This window comes from Mustela nivalis, assembly GCF_964662115.1.
Source record: "Mustela nivalis genome assembly, chromosome: 12".
Classification (NCBI taxonomy): Eukaryota; Metazoa; Chordata; class Mammalia; order Carnivora; family Mustelidae; genus Mustela; species Mustela nivalis.
The window spans coordinates 18,922,120-18,946,948 of NC_139031.1; the positions used below are offsets into that span (position 1 = coordinate 18,922,120).

The 24,829-nt window shown below is 39.9% G+C and overlaps 1 protein-coding gene across 4 annotated transcripts in view; it reads left to right on the forward strand.

Annotated features, from left to right (window-relative positions):
• The window catches only part of CHCHD3 (coiled-coil-helix-coiled-coil-helix domain containing 3), a 276,050-nt gene that overhangs the window by 164,842 nt on the left and 86,379 nt on the right, over nt 1-24,829 (forward strand). For 2 of the 4 annotated variants that reach the window (XM_082693987.1, XM_082693988.1), the window contains exons 5-6: nt 14,698-14,712; nt 15,737-15,820. In XM_082693987.1, the coding sequence (XP_082550113.1) occupies nt 14,698-14,712; nt 15,737-15,820 (99 nt within the window). The remainder of the gene's footprint in view (nt 1-14,697; nt 14,713-15,736; nt 15,821-24,829) is intronic. The other 2 variants (XM_082693989.1, XM_082693990.1) reach the window with 1 other exon arrangement.

Here is a 24,829-nt window from a genome sequence, read left to right on the forward strand (position 1 = left end):
CACCTCCCTGTGTTTTGGAGAATGGTTTGTTCTTTCAGTAGTGCACTGTCCTCTCATTAGAACTTATGTTATTTACTTTAGATGGGATTTAGAACGTGCTGGTGGAAACCTAACTGCCATTCAGCACATGTAGGCCTCTATTATCTCACACCTGGATCCTTTCAACAGCCCCCATAATGGTTTCCCCACTGGCATTCTCCCCTCTTTCTAATCCATCCCATACACTAGGATTAATCTTTCTAAAATACTGTTTTCATCACACTCAAAAACCTTTAGAGGCTCCCCATGGCCTACAGGCTGAAGTCTGGACCTCTTAGCCTGACAGTTCCGTCTTCCTGCGGGTTAGTTTCCACTTACGTTCTGACCCTCCTACTGTAATTCCCTCTTCAGCTGCTGTACATGCCCAGGGCTCTTGTCTTCTCTCCTCTGTACCTTTGATTACTGTCCCCTTTCTTGCAGTGGCCTTTGACTCCATCTCTGCCCATCTAAATCCCACTCATCAAGCTTTCAAGCTCAGCCCAGCTGATCGAATCTTTATTTTCTTTGCAGTACTCACTGCCCTTATCATATATTATCTTTTATGATGGCTGTTTGTTTGTACAACCCGTGCACTGCCCTCCACCCCAGTTTGTAAATCCCTGAAGGACACAGCCCTCACGGAAAAGAAGGGATGGTTGGTGGTTTTGCAGCTCTGTGCAAATTGGAGCTTTAGAGTTGTGATGTATGGTCATTGAGATGGATTTGGCTATTGTTCTACCATGTCTAGCACAGCGTTGGAGGATCTTCATAAAATAGGTTTCCATTGAGTGCTTGTTGAATAAATGAATAGGTAAGTTGATTTTGTTGTTCAGATAGGTAGATTAACTTAGCATGTTTGCAGGTAAATAGGGTTTGAAAGCCCAGGAAGAGACATGTTCACAAGTGCCCCAGAGTCATTTATGGACTGTCTTGAATTGTGTAGTCTTGCTCAGATCCTGGTTTTATGCTTAGTTAGAGCTGAGTAAGTTGGTGACCAGGTTTTCCTACCAACCACATTGGAAAAGTTCTCCAAAGTGTTCCAGGAACTATTTGGAGAATACATAAATTAACAGCTTTATGGTACATTTCAGCTCTTGAGGATACAGACTACCTCAGCAGACAGAAAGCAGCTCCAGGAGGACAAAATAGAGCTTGTTGCGAAGATCAGTTCAGCAGTCTTTTTACAAATATTCAGCCAGTTGTCAGCTCTTCCTTGATCATGTCATCATTACTGCTTGTGTTCATCTGACACCAGACAAAAAGAACAAAGGAAGAAGATGGGGGGACTTGGGAGGGAATTCCTCCAGTGCTTAAACCAGGCTTGTCACCCGGCAGGGGCACAGTATCTGGTTTTAATAATCTCGTATGTCATCTGCGGTTTATTATTAGCAAAATATAAATCCACATCTCAGAACTTTTTGTAAAATTTTTGAGAAGATTATGAAATGTCACTTGTGCTCTTCTTTGAGGAAAGTGGGGGGAATGTTAACTTGCTAAATGTCATTATACAGCTTGTTTTCAGCTTCAGATTAATAGCAGGTGGGCGCCATTTTTTCAGAGCAAACAGGCTGCCTTTTTAGTTCATTTGGGGGGGGGGGGAAGCACTAATTCTTTGCCAGGGCCTGAATATTCTGTGCTAGGTGACAAATGTCAAGAATCACAAAACATTCAACATTTTAAAAAAACAGAATAGCTGGCTAATAATGTAAAATTTTAAAGAACCAAGCCAGAGCTTTCAGCACAATATTTCTTTTACCATACTAAATGACCTCTACGTGGTGGTATTCATGCTTATCATCTATACCTGTTACTTTCCGTGACTTTATTTTCTCGCAGCTCTTGTAATTTGTGGTTTGTAGTATCTTTGTCCACTTCCGCAGTGCTCATCCCAGATCATAAACACCACTTAGAAGCTCTGTAGATGCTCCCACATGCAAATGCATGCAATGCACGTGCATTGTAGTGGGGTTAGGGGAGGGAGCAAGGATGTTACGTTGGGAACAGTAAGAATTTTTATTTTTGCATTCTTTTTTCTTACTCACAGGCAGGCTTTTTTTTCATTTTCTTTTTCTTTTTTTTTTTTTTTTTTTTTGAGATGTTGTTTAATGTGTCAACTTTAAAATGTGAGTCAAGATAACCTGTATTCCGTTCTTAACCCATGACTAAGTAGGTTTACGGTCTCATGTGCATAGAGCTGTCGCACAGTTAGATCTTCTACGTCTGAAGACCTTGGTTTCTAAGGCACATTCCTGCCTCATATGTATATGATCCTTCCTCTTTTTATCGGAGTATTTCTGATAGTTGCCGAATATAGCAGCCAGTGCCGTTCAGTTTGTCATTAAGATCGTCTTTTTTACTTGCATTTGGTTTAAGAGGCAAGAGGGTGGGGGTCACTTTCCTTGGGGCTGGAATCAGATCACTTAGCTTCTCAGTCTGAACAGTTGCTAGGAGCTTTCTGGCCTCGATCAAATGATGGATGAATGAAAATTACACTCACAGGAGGATGGTTTTTAAGCCAGAAAGATAACATGTAATAAGATAGGCACAACTATAAGGCAGGCAGGGTATCATGTCAAATAGTTAATAATATTCTGTCTTCCCAGCAGGCAAAACCAAGTCAAAATCATGAGGTTGCTTTTTATTCTTGGGTCCCAACTTAGAGAAGTGTCTGCCCTCTGAGCTGTCGTGGGAAGAGTCAGAAATTCTGTTTTCACGTGACAGCTATTCCACCTGTGAATTTCAGGCAAGTCTCCTGTCTGTAACTGTTTACTTAAATGCCAAAAAAAAAAAAAAAAAAGTTGGGGCCACGGTGGCTTAGTTGGTTGTATCTGACTCTTGATTTTGGCTCAGGTCATGATCACAGGGTCATGAGTTCAAGCCGTGCACACATTCCCCTGCTTGTGCACTCTCTCTTTCTCTCAAAATAAATACATGTATCTTTTATAAAACAAAACATAGGTGTAAAACTATACTCCTTACTTCACATTGCTGTGGAGTGAAGCTTTCTAAAGTGATGATGTAGTTTTAGGTCCTTAATAGTGACCAAAAATATTAAGAATTGAGCTAATGTTTTGGTTATGTCCATTCCTGAGTCCCTTGTTCAGCAAACCTTTGATGAAAGGCACTCCCCCGTGTGCCAAGGGATTCTAGGATTTGAGAATCCAGAGTTCTCTGCTTCATTATGGTCCTTCCACCCCAGTGTACAAATAGGGATGAGGACCATGCTAGGTCTAAGCTGGCCACGCTGAGGGAATGAATGAGAAGACGTCTGATTCGGTGGAACCCCCTCCCCACCCCCAGAAGCAGATACCAGCCGCCTTCTCATCCCTCTTCAACCAGCTTGATCCGTGAATAGAAGTGGCTTATTTACATTCTCTCTGGTGTACTCTGTTGCTTTCCATTTGGATGATTCATGGTTTGGGTGCATTCTCTTCATTCCTCCTTTCTAAGACGTCTTTCCATTTTTGCTTTGTTCAAGCTTGAGTTTAATCATTCATTGTTCCCATGATCTCGTGTCTCCTTTAACCCATCAGTTAAGCTGGAGGCATACAGAGGCTACAGATTTTTAAAATCCTCCTCCTATCAGGTTTGGGGAAAAATGGGATGTCATGAAGGGCCAGGTTCTCCTTCATTCGTTCATTTCCGTGACCGTTGCTGAGGAATGTTTTAGAAAAATTTTTATCCTTCTACTACTTTGCCAATTCCAGTTTTTCTTGGGATACATGGAGTCACATCTCACTTAAGAATTTAGCTTTAAAATCAGCATGTGAATATTATTTGTCAATTACAAGTCAGTAAAACTAAAACAAAACAAATCAACAACAACAAAAAACAACCCAAAAACCAAAATCTGTGTATGAGGCAAAGGTTTCTTTAGTTCCGATTTATTCTTAGGAGTCCAGCCATGCTATTTTTCTTCCTGTTATTAGGTCATTAGGCTTCTTCAATTGAGCACTAGATGAAATGTTGGCTTTTGTTTAAGGATTTGTGAATGAAAACTGTATTCTCTTGAACCACTAGACTTCCATTTACTGGGCAGGGAATGAGAGAGGCCGAGAGTACAGCGGATTCAGACTTCCCAGTGGAGTGGGTAGAATCCTGCGCTCTACTTAAATTTCTCTCTCCCCTCTTCCGTGAGCAGTTGGATTTACATACACTGAATGTTCCTGGGATGCAAGGACACTGCACTGCCCTCTTTAAAGCCTATATGTGAGATAAAGATGTCCTGGTATTTTCTGAACATGTTCATATTTCCGTAGAAAACGATAGCTAGTGTGACTTGCTTAGCACCAGTGTGTTGAACTTGTTTTAGAAAGTAGTCCATTTTTCTGTCTGTCTCACCCATTTGAATCTTACAGGTAGTGCAGCAGGTTCAAGAAGCAGCCCTGTGAATTTTGCTGGGACAGAGAGCCCTGTCACTCCTCCGGTAGCCACAGACCCACGACCGATGCCAAGTCAGGCAGGGAGGGAGCGCCGCTGCCGCCATGCAGCGTCTGCCCCTGGCAACCAGGTGTCACATACGCACCGTCATTTCCAAATGTTTTTGAATGTGTGTTTGTAGCATCCTAGCAATTTGGCAGCAGAACACACACATTCATTGAATTTCCTCTGGCCTAACTTTCAAGTAGATTCAAACAGAATAATAGGAGAAATGTTGTGGTAGATGTACTGCATAAAATGTGAATGTTACAGGGATATTGAATATGATCTAGCCCACCCCCTTAACTTTACAAAAAAGGAAACTGGCCCTGAAAGGTTAAGGAATTTGCCCACGATCATGAGTGAGCAGCCAAACTGGACTGAAAGTTTTAACTGTTCAATGACTGTTTTGTTGCTTTTCCTGCTACACAGGATTTCTGGATCAAATTGTGTTCCGCAGGTCCAGTTGGAATTACCCAGCCTGGCCTGACCTGACCGAGCCGGAGAAATTCTAGCGAGGACGGATAAGTTCAAACCGATAGAACCGCTCTCTGGTTTGCTGGTTTATGTTCAGCTTGAACCGGAAGCTGAAGTTTAAGACCTGCTCAGAGTTTGTTGCCCTTACGTGTGTTCTATGGCAGCCGTGGGAGTGTGCCTTTGGGGTGTCTCTAGCAGAGAAGCTCTGTGAAGGGTGCACTTGGCTGTAAGCCTCAAACGGCCGCAAGCCCCAAACCCACTGCAGGGTACGTCCCCAGGTCACGCCCCCACCGGCTTGGTAGCACACGGCAGGGGCTCTAAGCTGGCTGTCTCCCCTGACACAGGATTCCTCTACTGGACAGTCTCTGCTCCAAAGCTCCTGGTCATCCTGGCTGGGTTTTCTCAGAGCTACGCTGTTGTCTTCTTCTGTCCTGGGCTCACATCCCAAGTGTCAGATCTAGAGCATCGTCTGGTATTCTCTCCCCCAGTGCTGTTCCCTCTCTCCTTTACCCTTACTCCAGTACATCTCTTGGACTTCTAATGCTGTCTCAGCATCCGCATCCCAGCAGACCTGAACTGACGTGGCATATTGGCAGTTTCGAACACATTTTTAGAATAGCCTACAGTGGGGCACCTGGGTGGCTCAGTGGGTTAAAACCTCTGCCTTCGACTCCGGTCATGATCCCAGAGTCCACTCAGTGGGGAGCCTGCTTCCCCTACCCCCTGCCTGCCCCTCTGCCTACTTGTGATTTCTGTCAAATAAATTAAAAAAAAAAAATCTTTAGAATAGCCTATATTAGCCGTTACAGCAAATCTTGAAAATCTCTTTATGCTGAATACTGTTGAAAATAACTACAGATTTTTGGTTAGTCACTTTTACATTGTCTTCCCTTAATGTCAAGCCAAAATGAAAAGAAATACAGTCAGGGAGTGATGGGGAGTGCACTGCCATCAAGAGGTCAGTGCCAGAGCCAACTCTGGCCCTGACCTTAAAGGATTCCCTTAGTCAGCAAGGAGCTTGGAGCCTTGCTTACTTCTTGATACATGAGCTGGATGATCTTTGTGGGGTTTTTTTTGTTTGTTTGTTTTATTTGTTTGTTTTTCCAGCTGGGAATACAAAATAGATTCTAAGAGGAGAGGTTGACTCCAGCCAGTTGGCCCTAATCGTGTACACATTACATCTAAGTTTAAATTGAACAAACACAGGTTAATACAAAGAAAAGGAACTCAGAAGTTGTGCAGTAATTGTCTCTGTGTTGTTGTTCAGCTTACATGTCAGATCAGTGACACCAAATGTCTTGGCACAAGTAATGGGGTTGAGCTAGCATCTCTGTGTTCGAGTGCTTCTGAGATTTTTAATCTCTATGGTAAAACAAGATTATACGTAAGTGCCTGGAGATGGAAGTATTATTCCCTGCAATATGGAATAAGAAGAGAGACATTTTAGTATAATTGCACCTTCAGCTGCAATTGGAAGGGCTTGATGTTCCTTTCTGCTCTGTCAGCTGTGGTCCGGAGTTAAGACTCCTATGCTGTTATATGTAATGGCAACATTCAGTGGTTTATAAGCCCATCTACTCTGCAGCCGAATCTGATAGTAAAAGCCCCTACCTGCTCTGAGTCCACATAATCACACGGCAGTTTCATTGAACGCGTCCCTTTTTACAAACCACTTTTCCCTCTTTCGGAGATCCTTCTTATTCTGAAGGTTTCTGAGCTTACTAATGATTCTGTGACACAGCATTCTCGTTTCTTTATAGAACTTGGTCTTCTGGAAACTTGTTTTTGTTACGGATGGTCTTTTAGACTTGATGCATGTTTACATTCTCTTGTGTCTTCCATGAACATGTAGTGGCTAAAGCAAGTCTTCATTTCAGAGAAGATAAAGCTACCAGAACTCTGAACCCCTAACAGTTCATTTCACTTTTGATTCTGCATTTATTTAATGTTTCTTCTGTGCTGGATATGGTGATGGCTGTTCTTTCTGTAAGTGGGGGAACCAGTTTCGTGTTGAAATCTCATGTGGCTTTGTACCTTTGAATGTTGTAAGTTATAATGGAAGCATTATATGCCTCTTCTCAGGAATGATACATAAAATATTTAACATCAGGTCCAGGGCTGTCATTACCCAGGCAGGACAGATATTAAACAAGTAGTACCCGTTCGTGTTAAATGAATGTCCTTTCTGCCTGAACTGAACATCAGGCACATGGATTCAAAATCCAAGGTTGTCTAGGCATTGATTCCGTTTGTGTAAGGAGAGGGGGAAGATGTTAGAACTGCTATACCTGTTTTATGCTTCTGACACTTAGTTCAAAAATAAAGAACTAAGGTTCCCAGTGTCCTCCCTCACTGGGGTATGATGCATTACATGTATGTGAGCTGTTCTGCGTTACACCTGTGCAGTGCAACCCTGCCAGTGTGAGCCAGACTCCAGCTCGATTCTGTAACACAAACAGACGTTTATTAAAGAAAACTTTATTAACAGGCAGGTACGGAATAATTCCTATAACCCATTCAGTAAACTTCTGTGATGCTCCAATTGTCTATTCTTTTAAGTGTTTATTTGTATGTGTGTTTGTTTTTCAAGAAGAGGGTTACTTGGGGTAAACAAGGCTGCCTATAACCGGCCTCAGACAGCCAACAATCCCTTTACACCAGTAGTTTCACTGGGGGCAGTCTTGGCAATGCCTGGACACATTTTTGGTTGTCATTGCTCAGGGTTGGGGCGGTACGGTTGGCATCACAGAGGCTGGCTATGCCCCTCAGCATTCTGCAGGGCAGAGGGCGACTCTCCACAACACAGAATGGTCTTGCCCCAGAGGTCAGTAGTACCAAAGGTGAGACCCTCTGTCCTGGACCAGTATCTGGATAGAAGCCTGTTAGGTGATCAAGCCAGAGGTTACCATCCCTAGAGTTAGAGCTGTAAGCTTTGTGGTCATAACCTCGAGTAGTCTCAAAACAGTTTACCTAGCAGATGCAGGAGTATCTTTACGGTAGCTGACCTTTCTATCTTTCTCAGTTTTCATTTTACTAACTAGAAGGAACCTGTATCTAACATCTATCATGCTAGTTAATGAACCATTTTCACTAATAAAATCTCATTTCCAACAGCCATTGTGCTAAGTAGCAAAACATCATTATTGATCAAGGCACGCCCGAGTGACACCCTTGGAGTAGCCCCCTCTACGTTTTTAGCTTCCAGTTTTGAGCTTCCGGTGAAAGCACTTGCTGGTGGCGCGCACATGATGTGTCTTCGAGGGCCATGGTGGCAGCACCTGTTCAGAGCATAACCTAAGGAACATGGACACATAATGTCACACTGTGTATTTTGAACTAAATCACAGATTCTGTGACAGATGGGCTCCCCAGAAGTTGTGTCTAGACTCTTTACCTCAGTGTACTTTTTTTCATTTGGGCTGGCATGCCCCGAGTGTTTCCGCTGTGGAAGCCACAGACCGAGGTTGAGTCAGAGATCCATAGAGAGGAGTAAATCACTTTTCCTGCCTCAGAGTTTACAGGTGAGAGAGGGACTGTGGGTAGATAAACAGGTATGATACAAGGCAAAGTCAAAGTCAGGTGCCACATGGGGTGCCTGGCTGACTCAGTCAGTGGAGCGTGCAACTCTTGATCTCAAGGTTGTGAGTTCGAGCCCTGCGTTGGGTTGTAGAGATTACTTAAAAATAAAATCTTTAAAAACAGCATGGAGGTTCCTCAAAATGTTGAAAATAGAACTGCCCTATGACCCAGCAATTGCACTATTGGGTATTTACCCTAAAGATACAAATGTAGTGATCCAAAGGGGCACATGCACCCGAATGTTTATAGCAGCAATGTCCACAATAGCCAAACTATGGAAAGAACCTAGATGTCCATCAACAGATGAATGGATCAAGAAGATGTGGTATATATACACAATGGAATACTATGCAGCCATCAAAAGAAATCAAATCTTGCCATTTGCGACAACATGGATGGAACTAGAGCATATCATGCTTAGCGAAATAAGTCAAGCAGAGAAAGACAACTATCATATGATCTCCCTGATATGAGGAAGTGGTGATGCAACATGGAGGCTTAAGTGGGTAGGAGAAGAATAAATGAAACAAGATGGGATTGGGAGGGAGACAAACCATAAGAGACTCTTAATCTCACAAAACAAACTGAGGGTTGCTGGGGGGAGGGGGTTTGGGAGAAGGGAGTGGGATTATGGACATTGGGGAGGTTATGTGCTTTGGTGAGTGCTGTGAAGTGTGTAAACCTGGTGATTCACAGACCTGTACCCCTGGGGATAAAAATATATGTTTATAAAAAATTAAAAAATTAAAAAAAAAATAAAAAATAAAATAAAAAATAAAAAAAAATACATACTGAAAAATAAAATCTTTAAAAAAACAAAAAAGGAGGTTACCATAAGAGACCTATTCAAAAGTTTTATTAGGTACAGAAGTAGAAGAGGCAGCAGGGTTATTACTTGGCAATAGCTACATGAAGGAAGTAATATAACAAAAGGGCTTAAGACCATGGGTAGGGGCTGGGGTGGTTCAGTGTGTGGTCACATGGTGGTTTAGCAGAGTAGGACTGGGTCTCCCAACTCCCCATCAGGTGGAGTTTCTACAATCTGTCATAGTGATAGTAAGTTCCAAATTAAACTAGAAAGCTGGAGAAGTGAATGTGCCATTAAAAAATTATTTTTCCTCTCTAAAGCTGTAGAAGAAAGCTTGCAAAACCATTTTTTTATTTCATCTAGCACTTAATTTTACTTCTTTTGTCAAATACCTGTGTTCTTCTCAAATGTTAGGAGAGAACTTGTGGAAAAATTTAAAGCAAAGCAATACTAGGTTGCTTTCTTTCTAAATTTATGTACTTCATGTCCTCTCTTCACTCATTGTTTGCTTTACTTTTTAGTAAAAAGTAAAGAAAATAAATACAAATGCCCCCAAGTGATAGAGGACGTACTCAACAGGCTGTTTCTAGTATGTCATCAGCGTGAAGGAAGGTGAAATGAAGAAGAGTGTTCCCGAAGCTCTTCTTGGGAAGGAATGGACTGATCAAGTCCTGGAGGCTTGGGTGGGAGTTCCAGATTTAGGAAGTTTGCTGCTAAGTCTTCATCTAATATTCAGCTTATGCCAGGCCTCATCGTGTTTGCGCATATAAGCATAGTTTCACATTTAAAATCTTTTTTTTTTTTTAAGATTTTTATTTATTTATTTGACAGAGACCACAAATAGGCAGACAGAGAGAGGAAGGGAAGCAGGTTCCCTGGTGAGCAGAGAGCCCAATGTGGGACTCGATCCCAGGACCCTGGGATCATGACCTGAGCCGAAGACAGAGGCTTTAACCCACTGAGCCACCCAGGCATCCCGTAGTTTCACATTTGAAGCTAGAGTTTGCTCGTACCTTGTGCCTCTTAAGTCGTCCCTGAACGGTGTGCTACGGTGGATAATAGGATGGGCATCATTTACATTCACCTAGATGACGGTCACCTAATGTGGCTCAGAAAACAGTGCTTTTAAGTATGATTCTTTGCTTACTAATGTCACTTGATAAAGGCTCAGTGAACCCTGTGTAATTTCTCATTTATAACAGAAGTCTAGTATTGAGCTGATTGAATACATGGCTACTTTATTTTGTTATGGCTAATTGGTATTCACAGTGATCATGTTCTCCAGCTTCTGAATAGATTATTACCCTACAAGTTTATGACTCAGCCCCACTGGAGCCCTCAGTTCTCTGTTTTATGTCAGCATATACTTTTCTTAGGTTCCTATATATTTTGTGTTCTGTGTAGTTCTGAAGAGAAATAAAGTGCTTTTCCCTGGTCTTATTTGCTTATGTGAGTTTAACATAGAGATTGATCTTTGCTGCAGATTATCCGTATCATTGTGAAGGACTAAATCTCTCTCCATCCATTATGTGTGTGTTTCAGGTTTGTTATAAGATTTAGAATGATAGGAAATACCATTATAGGGATTTCCTATTTAGGTTGATTTGTAGTTGTTGCCTTTTCTCAACCCTAGTAATCTCTGGTGTCATAGTATCCTCCCATGGAAAACTGAGCAGGTACCTGCTTTGTTTTCTCCCTTGAGCTATTCACATTGAACACTGGCATTTCAAGGAACTTTGTCATTTAAAATGTGCAAGCTTTCCAAGTAGCCCAGAATCTTTTCTTAACATGCCTTGTACTTGATGTCCAAGGTAACAGTACAACCTCTGAGCTAGGTGATTGTGATGTCACGGGATTCTCCAGGCCATGTACTCTGTGCCACACCTCAGTCTTCAGAAGCAACTGGGCCTAAGAAGGCTGAGCTGCTATGCCAAGAAGCTTTCGCTATGAAGAGTTACCTAGGAATGTATGTGGGAAGGTAAAGTTCCTACCAGCACAATATGTCGTGTCCATAATCCCGGTTTTTACTTCTGTTGACCTTATTATATATTCTTTGTCATAAGTGCCTTCAAATCCTTTCTGCAAAGAAGTAAGTCTTAAGGAAGTTAAAACAGGGGCACTTCATTTGGAATCTAGCTACCAACACGGAGTTAAAACATTGAAATATTTCTGTGTTGGGTTTCTTAAAGAAAACTGGATTTCCTTGTTTTCTTTATGTCCTTTTTGCATATGGGGTGCTCTAGTTTTCCATAATGATCCACTTAAGTTCTGTCATGTTTTCAAGCCCAATCATGTTATCCCAAAGCTAACAGGATCTGAAAACTAATCAGTGCACATTTCTTGCAGCAGGATGAATAGTAAACAAGAGATGAGGGGAAATTTCTTATATTCATTTATTCCCCCTAAGAAATGGTTCTATAACAATAAGTAATGTTGTAATCCTCTGTTTTTGTCCATTTACAACAATGTTCTCCCTGTTAGAGAGTTATTCGTAGAAGTTTTATTTCCTTGCACTTGGTTTACTGCTTTTTCATGAGTTGAGTGTGACTCTCCATCCTTGGCAGCTATTAGCTTAGTCAATGTATTCCGGGCTTATTTAAGTTTCAGGATTCATATTGTGTGACTTTCCCTCCCAGCATCACATTAACTGTTTCAAAGCAATGTGCGGTTCAGGTGCTGTGGCTATGTTTCTTGCTTTGTTATTCTCCCCAGTGGACCTCAGACTATTGATTCTGTTGGCTGTCTAGGGAAAGATTTGTGATGTTAGCCAGTAGCTTGGTGGTTTAGGGTCGTTGGAGGTAGTTCCTTTATGGTGTGCACACCTGACCTTTTCACACGTTGCTTTAAGTTTTTTCAAAGATTACATCTTTGACAAGTGAATGAGGACATCACTATATATCCTTTATTTATGTTGCTCCTCAAAATTAAATTTTTTGGTGCATGCCGTCCTCAGTAGGCTCGAGCAATATGTTTGTAGTATTGAATTCTTGAGTGTTTTCTAAAGGACCATAATAGAATACATACTACTTTTTCTTCGCATTTTAAAAAATGTCTCACTGTGCACTATATGTGAACAAAAGGAACATTTAGTGCAAGTGTTTTAAGAACTGAAATGTGGGTAATGCCATGCTTGGAGAGAATCAAGTGCTGGTACATTAAGGATTTTGTAGGTAAGGTCATTTCCATGCTATAAATTACTGTTCAAGTTGTTAAAACAATTTGGTTGTTAATATAATTGCTAAATACCTCACTCTCTGAGCTTCTATCTCATATTATGTTTCCATCTCATCATCAGGGATGCATGTATGTGATAATGTTTTAAGAAATATTTTTCTGATTACAGAAGTCGTTATTTGTTCTAGAAAATTTAGAAAGTATAGTAGTCCAAATAAGAAAAAGTATCCCACTATGCGTATCATATTCACTGTTAACATCTTGGCATAATAGATAACGCTTTTTTAAATCTGTATAACAAGGTGCACTCAACTCTCCCTGTTCCTTCCTTAACCAAAATTAGGAATTTCCTGTACATACTATTTCATGACCTGTTCCCCCCACCGCCAAATAAAATTTTGACTTAAAAAATTACTCTATTAGAACATTATTTTTTTAATGGCTCTAAATGTTTGGCATTATGTTTGGACTGTAATCTTTATAATCAATATCCTATTGGACGAAATCTTATTTATACAAACTTATATTGTTCCCGCTTGTTTGTTGTTTTAAGTAACATTTTTTAATATTTTCGTAGATCTAAACCCTTGTGTGATTTTCTTAATATTTCCTAGGGTTAAATGCCTAGAATACAATTGGCCAGGTGATAAGCAGATTAAAAATAACAAAGATATATATACAAATTCATCCATATATATATATATATATATATATATATATATATATATATACTTGTTTTCGTGAATTTTAGTGTACTTAATTTGTATACATTTTATTTACATAGTTAAATTCATTCTTTGTGATAAATAGTTCTATGAGTTTTGACAAATGCACGCAGTGGTGTAACCACCACCATCGTCAACAAGCAGACTAGTTCTCTTACCTCAGAAAATTCCCTCCTGTGTCCTTTGACTACAAAGTATTTGTGTGTGTGTGTGTGTGTGTGTTTTAATTTGGAAAATATAAAGAATCAGGAATAACTAAAAATCACCCATAAACCTACCATTCTACTATAACTTTTGTTGACATTTTGTTGAGTATCCTTCTGGTTTTTTCTTTCCCTACAAAGAAAGAGATTGTACTGTCCTTTTTGTTTATAATCTGTTCCTTTTTAAACTTAGTATATTTTGAGGATATTTTTATTTAACCATTAAATTCGTTTTTATTTTGGTATCTTTGCAATTCTAAACAACCCTATCTTGAACATTTTTATATATTGTCATAATTACTTAAGAAAAGTCCTAAAAATAGGGTATAGATCTCAGTGAATATGTACATTTTAAAAATATTACATTTTGTCAAATTCATTTAAAAAGTGGTTATACCAAATTACATCCAGTATGTTAGAATGTATATTTGCTGTACTCTGACGTTATTATTTTTCTGTATCCGTGCCATTATTATTACTATTTTATATTATTGTCAGTTCAGTAGATGAATAATGGTATTTCATTGTCACTCTTGGATTTCTCTTAGGGTTGGCTTTTTTTCCCCATGTGTTTATTATTTGTATTTTTGTGTGTGAATTACCAGTGTATGTCATTTGTGTATTTTTCTTTTGGCTTTTTTAGGGGAGGGGTAGAGGGCTCTTTTAAAGTGTTCTGTATTTTAGTAACTTTAACTCTCACAGTTGCCCATTGTGATTTCTTTTCCTCTTTTTGTCATTTGCTTTTTCATTTGGTTTAATGATTTCCTTAAAAAAAATCTTTAATGGAATTTTTCTTAAATAAATTCTTTTACATTTCCTTTATTTCTGTTTTGGGTGTTTATGTGTTCAGTTTAAAAAATCTCCTTTCTCTGTAGATCATATAGTCATGCTTATTTTCTTCACACTTAGCTTTTTAAAAAATCCTTTCCCTGTTTACTTTTTCTTTTATATTCCTGGTAGGCTAGTCAGGTCTTTACTATGTTGTACCAAGGAGCCATAGATTATTTTGTACTTATATATGAATATGTTCTAATATAATCTTAATGTATCTTTTTAAATGTATTCACATGCTTTCAAGCAGCATGAGCTTTTCATTGAAATCTTCTATTCAAATTGTAGCAGCACAGTGTCATTTAACTGTGTCTTAAGTTAAGCAAGTTCTCTGATTTTTTTTTCCCTATTGCCTTCTTTGGTTTGCATCTTAGATATCATCTCTCAGATTTCTTTGCGACATTAGGAAAAAAATACTACTTCTGTTGTTAAATAACTGTTGTTTGTTTTTAACATGCTGCAGGACATTGAAGACAAAGTAAGTAGCAAAGCAATGACCTATAAATGTGCCAAGTGGGGACACTTAACTAAGCAGATAGTGGAAGTCCCCCTCACACAAGGTTGAGCCATGTGACCCTTGATCACCCTGCAAAAACATGGGGTACATGGCAGAAGGGCGGGAATGCCAACATACACACTTGCTGAGTATCTTAAGATTTCTCATCAAGTGTGTAGTCAACATTTACTGAAGCCAAAATGTTTTAAAACTTTTCTAACTTGGGGTGAGTGGGAGGTCTGTTCTCAGAGATAAGGATCACTTCAATGTAATGATGAAGATACAAACAACAATTTGAAAAATGCATTTTTTATTAACCTTGAAAAACATCCATAAGGAACTATCCTTGTCATTATTTTTCATGTATCAAAATAATTGTACTACCTTTTTAATTTTGAAAAAAAATCTTAGAAATGGGATGACTGAGTTTTATAATGAACTATTTTTATTTCTTACTATTAATTTTTAATTATTGAAAAAACACAGTGGTTTTTGCTCCTTGCTCCAAAGACTACTGCTTCATAAAAAAGAAAATAGACTAATACATGGACTTAGGTGCAGGTTTCAATGGGTTTAAGGGTTCTCAAACATAAGATTTATATAGGAAATGTCATATAGGCATTTTTGTTGTCCATAAAAAAGAAAAAGATTAATAGCCATGTGGTTTACGCTTGGAATAAATCTGTTTTATTGTATAAAATATTAATCCTTGAAATTACTCTTCAAAAGAAGTTAAATAAAACTGTCTGTGTTGTATTCTGACACTTTCTGACAAAGTAGGGCACAGCTGTCACAGTAAAAAAAAAAAAAAAGCACAATGTAGACTCCTTCTTTACATTTAAATACAGCAATCATCATCTTATTAATATTGTTCTATGGCAGAGACCTAATAGATTGCAAAAATCTTCGGCTTTGTGTACTTCTTTCTAATGCAATTTATACTTGACTTTTGCTTTGCTGTTGCTGCTTTTTCTTGATATAGTATATTCTTCATTTCTTTTTTTAGGCTAAGCAGCTGGAAGAGAAAGATCGAGTGATAAAGAAGCAGGATGCATTCTACAAAGAACAGCTGGCTAGACTGGAGGAGAGGGTATGACTATTTCTTGTCATTGATTCTCTTCTAGAACCACATCTGCAACTTTCCCATGGAGTTATTTAAGCATCGATAATTAGAACTATAGCTGCTTCTCCTAGTTGAAAGGAAGTGAAGAAGCCAGGCAGGCAGGTAGATCATTCTCACAGGGAATGTCATTCCTTCTTTGGTTGTTTCAGGGTGTGGTCTTGTTATTGGGTCAAGGAAGCATTTATGGCTCTGCCCCTCCCCCAGGTATTTTGTTCATAAACGTTTAGAAACTGCGCTGCCCCCAGGTCAGACAGTAGAGTGCTGCTCTCGCCTCTCCCTAATGTTGATGACACTTGAACGGGTTTGTAGAAATGGACGTGTTTTAGGGGATATGTTGTCTTGCATAATCGCAGTTTCACTGCATCTATGGCCAAACAGTGGGCAGGAGTTGAACAGTAGGACTGAGGAAGAGGAGTTAGGAGGAGGAGTTGAGGCAGTACCTGTGGGAGGCCCTAGAGTTTGACAGAGATTCTAAGGCAGGGATTAAGGCTAAAGCAAGAGGAGACTGTGGGCTTCAGAATGGGAGTTTGAGCCACCTCATCAGTGCCCCTGTCCAGTAACAGATTTGTCCAGAATCATTTCACACTGGGGCCATACAAAGCTGGGTCTTTCTTCCCTTGGATGGAAACCTCTAAAATTTGGTTTGTTTAGAGTAAGATAATAAGTTTCCTAAGAAAGTAGATAAAATAAGAAATAGAGTATTAAGTCCCATTCAGTACAGTTATTTACACAATATGCTCACCCGTGTCTGTGTGTCGCTGGTGTGCGTGCTGCTTGCGTGCAGAGATCATTTCTTCCTTCGTCGAACAGATGTCTACTTAAGCCCCTAATATACGTCAGGCCCCGGGCTAGTGCCAGAGACGTGCTAATGAGGAAAATGAATGAAACTTTTGTCCTCTGGGAGCTGAAGTGTATGTAGTGGACAGCAGGTTGCCATAAAGCCAAGAAAAAGGAGTCCCAGGGCCTTGGAGTGTAGGTGTGGGGTCTGGTGGAGAGGAAGGGCCCGTCTGATAGATAGTGTTTGGGAAAAGGTCTGCAGTAATGGGAAGCCAGCCAGCGCCAGAGCCCCGCAGCAGGGCTCTGTGTTAGCATGTTAGAACGGCTAAAGGGTTTGTGAGTGTGGGGAAGGGCTTGCTGGCTGTTGTCTGAAGCAAGAGAGACCTAGTAAGAGGTAATGGCGGTAATTCAGAAAAGGGTTACTGATAGCTTGGGCCTGGCTGCTAGCCATGGAAGGAATGAAGCGTGGGGTTGGATGTTTCAAAGACAGAGCTGATCAGGTTTGTTGATGGTTTTGAACATGAGTGGGAGAACTCAAGGATATCTAGATCTATGGCTTCTGTACCTAGAAGGATGGATTTTCCATGGGGAAGACTATTCAGATACGGATCTGGATACGAGTGGTGGAGAAAATCAGGAATTTGATTTTAAATACTTCAAGTTTGGGATATTTGTTAAGACATCCAGGTAGAGGGGTGCCTGTGTGGCTCAGTTGGTTGAGCAACTGCCTTCGGCTCAGGTCATGATCCCGGACTTCCAGGATCGAGTCCCACATCGGGCTCCCAGCTCCTTGGGGAGCTGCTTCTCCCTCTGACCTTCTCCCTTCTCAGGTTCTCTCTCACTTATTCTCCCTCAAATAAATAAATAAAATCTTAAAAAAAAAAAAAAAAAGGCATCCAGGTAGAGATGATAAATAAGCAGTAAGCAGATTTTTCTGTCAAGGGCCAGATAGGAGTTACTTCGGACTTTGCTGCCCATGTATGGTTTCTGTCACGGCTACTCTGCTCTCAGCACAACTGCTCAGCTCTGCCATTGTGGTGTGACAGCAGCCACAACCTTTGTGTCAGTGAACAAGTGTGACTGCATTCCAGTTTATGGACACTGAAGCTTGAATTTCATGTGATTTCCATATGTCATGAGATAGTCCTCTTTTGATTCCTATCCTGCCGCCACTCCCCACCCCCCTTTAAAAACCTGAAACCACTCTTAGGGCCTTCGAGAGCAGGCTGGATTTGACTCAGGAGTTCTAGTCTGCAAAACCCTCGTTTAGAGCACAGCCTCTGACTTGGGTTGAAGGCGCTGGACGGACATTCACCTGCTGAGTTTTTGTAGCCTGTTACTTCAGATTTCAGCTTCTTCAGCTGAAAAATGAAGATAGAATCGTACTTACCTCACAGATTTGTTAAAGGACTCATTTTCTTAAAGCACCTGCAGTAGTGTCCCACACAGGAGTGTCCCACACAGAGTAACCACTCAGTCAACTCTTAGTCTACCTCAACCCTTCCAGAACGCTGTACCTGAATAAATGTCAGCTGAATAAAATGAACGACTGATAATTTTTTGAGGGGATTTACCCAGCACCTGTTCTGTCCCCACCCAGTGGCCATTTTCTTTGCCATCAGGTATTACCGCGCTAGGTACCTTTTGGATTTGTCATTGATCACTGTCAGGTACGAGAAAAGACAATGAAAAATACTCATCTGTTTCTCATAAATCCACTAATCTGATGGTGGTAATTCAGTGATTAATGTGAAATACTGAGAGGATTCACTCTTGGCAGAAGAAGCCAATCTGTTGAGCAGCTAGCTGTTGTTTTTGGCCTCAAGTTAGCACAAGGGTTGGTGGATCAGATGGAGTCATGGTGATGATGTCAAATCATTGCAATTGGCATCTTTTTATGTAGGTGAAATATATATTTTTTCCTTTTTGAAGATACGGCTGGAAAGTAGTTATTTAGGAATTTTAACTGAAAACTGAGCAGTACCAGTGAGCTTGGAAAAATCCTACGGTGGAAGAATCAGCGTACTATTTGTTACTACCTAATAACTGCAGGCTGGACTAGAAGTCAGGAGGCATGGTGCTCTCATCCGTTATTTGACAAGTCACCTGATCTCTTCTGGTCTCTGCTTCTTTATCTATGAAGTGCGGGTAATACTCCATTCCTTGCTCACGTTTATGAGTTTTTGGGGGGACCAGATAAGACGAGGTATATAAAAGCTCTTTGAAAACTGGAAAATGCTTAACAAAAGCTGTTGCCATTAAAGAATATCTGCTTACTTTCCATTGTGTACAAAACACTAAGAATCGTGAAATTACTTTAGTATTGCTCAACTTCCTGCTGTCTTCTCTCCATTTCTGTAAAATCATGTTTGTTTATTACTGCCATTCCTGAAGTAGCTACATTAATTTCCTTCAATTGGATTTCTTCCAGGAATATGTGAGAGATGTAGGTGTTCAGTGATGAAGCATTTTGCAGGCTTAATGCAGAAGATTGCAAAAAGAGTTCCCCTTGTATTGTGATGACCGTGAAAAGTGCAGTGTCTCACCATTTCTATTAGGAATTCTACATACAATTCATGTTAGAAGATATAAAAGTGCTGAATCCAATAGTGCATGATGTAAAAAAAAAAAAAAAAAGATTATAATATTATGATAACTTGTAGAATCACCTAATGTGTACTATAAGAAATTGAAGTTGCCTATGGTTTAATAGTGGTTTAAGTACATGTCTTTATTTAAACCAAATGAAACAATGAAGCCATAAGCCAGACACCAGGTGGTGTATCATTATTGGAGAGGGAACATTGACAGAATCTCACAGAATCATTCCAAAAGTGATCCCCATCAACTAGATCAACACCGTCATTATGTACACGATCACTTTTAGATGACTCATAATCTTATTACTTGAACTGATCATTTTCATTGACTTGATACGAATTTCTTTTGAGACTGTGAACCCAAGTCGCCCGAGCACGTGGAGCACATTTGGTTCTGTAGCACAGCGCGGCTTGCCTCTTTGATCTATTTCAATACATTCCATCAATTAGGTAATTCCTATGTGTGAATGGAGCTTTCTCTCGCATGTGTTCATACTGGTTAGTTAACGTGTCTGAGAGGACTTTCTCCTGTCACCCCCTTATGAGGAGGAATAAGTATGATTTAACTGGACACCAGTTCACCCTTCTTAGGACCAGTATTCCAAAAGCAGTGACTCTTGACTGAGAAAGAAAGTCAAAGCCATTTGAAAAGTTTTTCAAGTCCTTATTTCATTGCAAAGGTTGCCGGCTTTATCAAGTGACATTGACATAGATGTGAAGTGAATTTCTGTATTTTAATTACATATCATGAGACCACAGTGAGATGTGTGGCCTAACTGAAAGAGACTTGAGTATTAACTCCTGGTTGTTGATGTAAGAGACTTGGAGGATATTAATTCCTGATTGGTGATTTGATGAGAGGAAGCCAAAAGCAGCCTTCAGAGACAAGGTTCTTAAATGTTTTTAGGAAGCTTTCCACAAATCTCTAAGGGAGTGCTCTACAGTGTTTTATATACCTCTCTTTGTGGTGCCACATCTATGATAATTGTGATTTGTTCTCTGTTTATCGCATAAATTCCTTGAGGGTAAATGTCATTTTCTCATCTCTGTATTTACCCTGACTCACAGAGGAGTTAAGTGAATAAATCCTAGATTTACTAAACTTAATACCATAAAATTGTGTCTTAAGTAGTTAATGTATAGTTTTTGACTAGCCACAAAGTACCTGGTATCTTCTTAACTCATCATTTAAATTAATACTATATATCTATCCTATGAGAATCAAGTTTGTCTTGATATTATTTGTAGCATCATCATCATTGCGATAGTAACTCACAATAACATCTATTATGCATTTACATGAGCTAGACACTTGGCATGGGTTATGTCATTTGATTCACACAGACAGCCCTATGAAGTTGTCGGTCCTATTATTTAGATGAACGCCTTAAGGCTTCAAGTAACTTGCCCAAAAATATCTGACAAAAACATTTCGTTTGGAGGCAGGTCCAACACCTGAGCTTTTTGAGCCATTAGCCAGTACTAGCTTAAATAGTTGTTAGTTCTGTGCTCAAGAGTTAAATCCTGCTGGTTGCATGTTAGCTCTTTGGGTGGTAAGCTAGTTCTTTTTGGCTTCTAATATAACTTTTTAGGTCCCGATGTTAAAATGGGATTAATGCTACCTCATAGTCTACAAGATTGTTAAGCATTCGAAATGCAGAATCTTCTCCCCAGGATTTGGTACTGCCTGTGAACATTTGGTCAAAAGGGAGTAAATAAAGTCTTAATACCTAGCAGCTACAGCATACTGCTAAGAGCTATTTTATTTTATTTTTTTTTAAAGATTTTATTTATTTATTTGACAGAGAGAGATGGGAAGCAGGCTCCCTGCTGAGCAGAGAGCCCAATGCAGGCCTCAATCCCAAATTCCCTGAGATCATGACCTGAGCTGAAGGCAGAGGCTTAACCCACTGAGCCACCAGGCGCCCCACTAAGAACTATTTTAATGTCTAGTTGTGCTGCTTCTACTTTGAAGTAAGAAAGCCGTAGTCATTGAAGCAATTCACAAACGCCTTTGAGCCATTCGTTCATTTGTTCCTAGTGTTGCTAGCAGATAGGCCTATTATTCCACCTCTAGAAAGAAAGTTTCTCTTACTTTTGATAAATGCTTCCATGGTTATTTCATTACAGTCTGGATTGCATTCGTGCTCTTTAGGGAATGTGTAGTAGTCTGTTAGCCCTTTGGGAGGGAAGTGAGAAGCAAGACCAGGCCATGATTGAAGAGGCCAGAGTCCAGATTCTCCCAGGGATCTTCGAGGATGAAGGACCCCCTTCTCCCCAAGACATCTTGCAGATATGAGTTCTTTGGTGATTAGTGTGTCTTTGCGTCTAACTTCCCAATTATGAACTTGAATTGATATGCTCTCCTCTTTTCTCTTGGCGTTCATAAGAGTGGCGGGGTTTGGCACAGTGTGAAGAGAGCTATAAAAGCCTTGGTGACTTGAGCTGAGGGAGATAAGAGGCCTTACATATAGTCACAATGTTCAGATCAACAGGGTAGTGGGATCTGTATTGCTTTCAGTTTATAGGCTCCTCTGGATTTCAGTAGGTATTTGCATACACGCTGCAGTCAATCCCATACAATTAAGGAGAGGGAATTGTACAAGCTGGGCAGAAGAAAGCAGTGCAAAGAGAATGGTGAAAAATAAATTGTCATTAAGAAGAAAAGTACTTTACTAGTTCATCACCTGTGGAGAGAGTTACTAATTAAATTCTGAGGTCGTGCTTACTTACACCAAATGAGCAATTTTTAAAAGCCTTTTACTTATAGTGGGTGGCATATCTTCCATTGCATCATAAAGCGTTGGGCTCATCTGTATGATTAATTGGCTTTTTTGATTGCTTGACTTCTTTGTCAATTAGTACCTTGGTTTCTCTATTCCTCTCTGCAGAGCTTGGGGCAAAGTAATGCCGACAACGATAATAAAAAGAAACGACAACAGAACAGATTATTGTCAGCCCAGTGTGCTGCTTTTGGGAAGAAATTATTATGTATTTTTACTACCAGATGAAGTCTGTCATTACAAAAATACTTTACTGAGTGAGGCTTGGTCAGCCTTTTGATGGGATTAATGCAGGATAGAATCACAGTTCACTGACATCTAAGATACTAAAACATAAGGAGTCTTTTCTGGGGTGGGAAGATAATTTAATACATTTATTGGATTAAAAAAAACCCTTTGATATTTCCCCCCTTTGAGTGCTTTCTGTATGGTCATCAATGATTTTAGGTCCTATGGGTAACTCATACATCTCAGACCAGGGTGTGTGCTCTGGCCATACAGTGTGACATAGCAAATTTAGCACAGTCGTTAAAAGCATAACTTTGTGGTAGATGACTGGTTTGCAGTTGTCAACCTAGAGATATTTATTATTCCACTGACCCTCTGAATTTTTGTACTGGTTTCCTCATTCATCTTGAAATCAAGGCCGATTCCCTGTGGTCTGAAGTCACCCAGAGTTGCAGAAATAAAGTTCTCTGGTCTAGGAGTTGAACACTGAAGACGATAGAAATCAGTGATACTTTTAATTGTAACGCCATTACACACGACAGGGGTTTTAGGAGCAGTTTGCTAGCATGGCCCTTGAGTTGCTCTTATTTTTCCTCATTAACAAGTAATGATAGCTCACAGAAATGTGCTTCGATCGTCATTGTTAGGTAGAGAAATTAATAAGGGCCAGTATCATCCTATCTTTGCTCATATAATGGATGTATTTATTTATAATGTAGGTTCAAAGACCTGGACCTTTATACACTCTTCACTGCCTCCCTAAAGGAAGCTCATTATTGCAGATATTCCAAAGGCAGCAAGCAGGAATAGACTTCTTTTCCCCACTTCTGTTTTGTTCTCCTGCGGGGGAAGGGAGCGAACCACGCAATGTAGTGGATATGGGGTCCTTATCCTTAATTCATTATTCAACAAGTCTTTCAAACACATGGGCTTTTCTGTTAACCTCTCTGAATTTCCTAATGGGAAATGTGGTTTGGGTAACCTTGAAATACTTTTTCAGTCTGGCTTTAGGGATATGCAACTTAACATTCTTTCCTGGGGTGAGCCTGTTAAAAGTGCGTCCCGTGAAAATTATCCCTTTAACTGGAGCCAGTTTTTCTGTGCTGAACTTTAGAGGAAAGATTTGCAAATCATGGGATCAGCACTTAATTTGGGGCTCTATTTACCATGTAGACTGTCAAGAAGTATTAACCTGAAGGTAAGATGAGAACATGGAGTACAAAGCTATGAGCTGATAGCACACAGTACACCAGGTATTAAATAGCATTATCCATCCTGCTTGCTACAGTAAATAGGATTTCACCATTATGATGTGTCAGGGCTTTCAGTGAAATCAAATTTACAAGACACTAAACTGCCATCCTCTCTGCTGAGCAGCTTTATTCTGGGATCTTGCCTTCATATTAATCCTGTTGGTAGGAAATACTTGTACCAATTGTGCATGGAAATTATAATTTAATGATCTCTTCCTTTTCTCTATTCAGAGCTTAGAATGGACCACTGTGCTTTGCAGTGATAGCCCCAGGGCTCTGAGAAAGAGATAATACAGAGTTCAGCTTTAAAGCCCAGTATTACTGCCTTTTTGTGAGCTCTTGTAATGATCCTAAGTGCTAAGACGCCAAAATGCGGGTTGCATACTTTCTCAACTCTTCCCATTCCCTTTACCTCCTGAAAGACCGTATACCATCAAATAATTAAATTCTGTTTATCATGACAGGTTTTAAAAACGGGTTGCCACTTGAATGTGTAAAGACAAGGTGAGAAATAAAGTGTTACGAAATCCAGGGAAAATTAATTTCACTTTTAAAGATTCTGTTTATTTTGTGTGGGGAGGCTCAGCAAGACTGTTTTATTTGTAAAACAATTAATACTCCCTTTCCTTTCTTTGGGAGCTTTTCTTGCTATTGGTAGGAATGTTGAAGATAGGAAGTAATTCTGTGTTTTTCCGGGCGAGTGTGATTGAAAATGGGCTGGATCTCTGAACCTTCTTTGCATCCAGTTTCCTAATTAGTGATTGTTTTGCTTCTCGATAGCTTGTTTATTTATAAATTTCAAATACACTCCATTTAGGCAGACCAGCCAATGTTTATTTCCCTGTTTTACTAAGAAATTAAAATACACGAATATTAATTTTTTTAAAGGAAATTGCAGGGCTGGTGTTAGAAAATGCTCTTGAATCCCATTTTTATGTTCAGTCCGCAAGCCAGCTGTGCCTCTACAAGGGATTACATTTCAGCACTTTAGCTTCAGTTAGAAAGATGTATTTGGTCATTAAAACATTTGCAAATAATATTAGCTCATAACATCGTCAAAGAAGAAGTGCCCACAGCTGAACTTGGCGTATAAAGCAGGTTGGCACAGTGAGAGTGGCATTCAATAAAGAGAACCCAAATCCAATTTGGCTACACGGACTATGATAGGGTTTTGATCTTGGTCATTCTTACTGGAATTTTCAGGGGCTAGAGGGAGTCCTTGTCATTTACCGTTCATTCTGGAACACATTTGTTCAGCTCCTCCAGTGAGCCAGGCAAGGGTGTGTAGGTATAGTGACAAATACAAATAGCACAGACCCCCTTTGGCATCTGGTA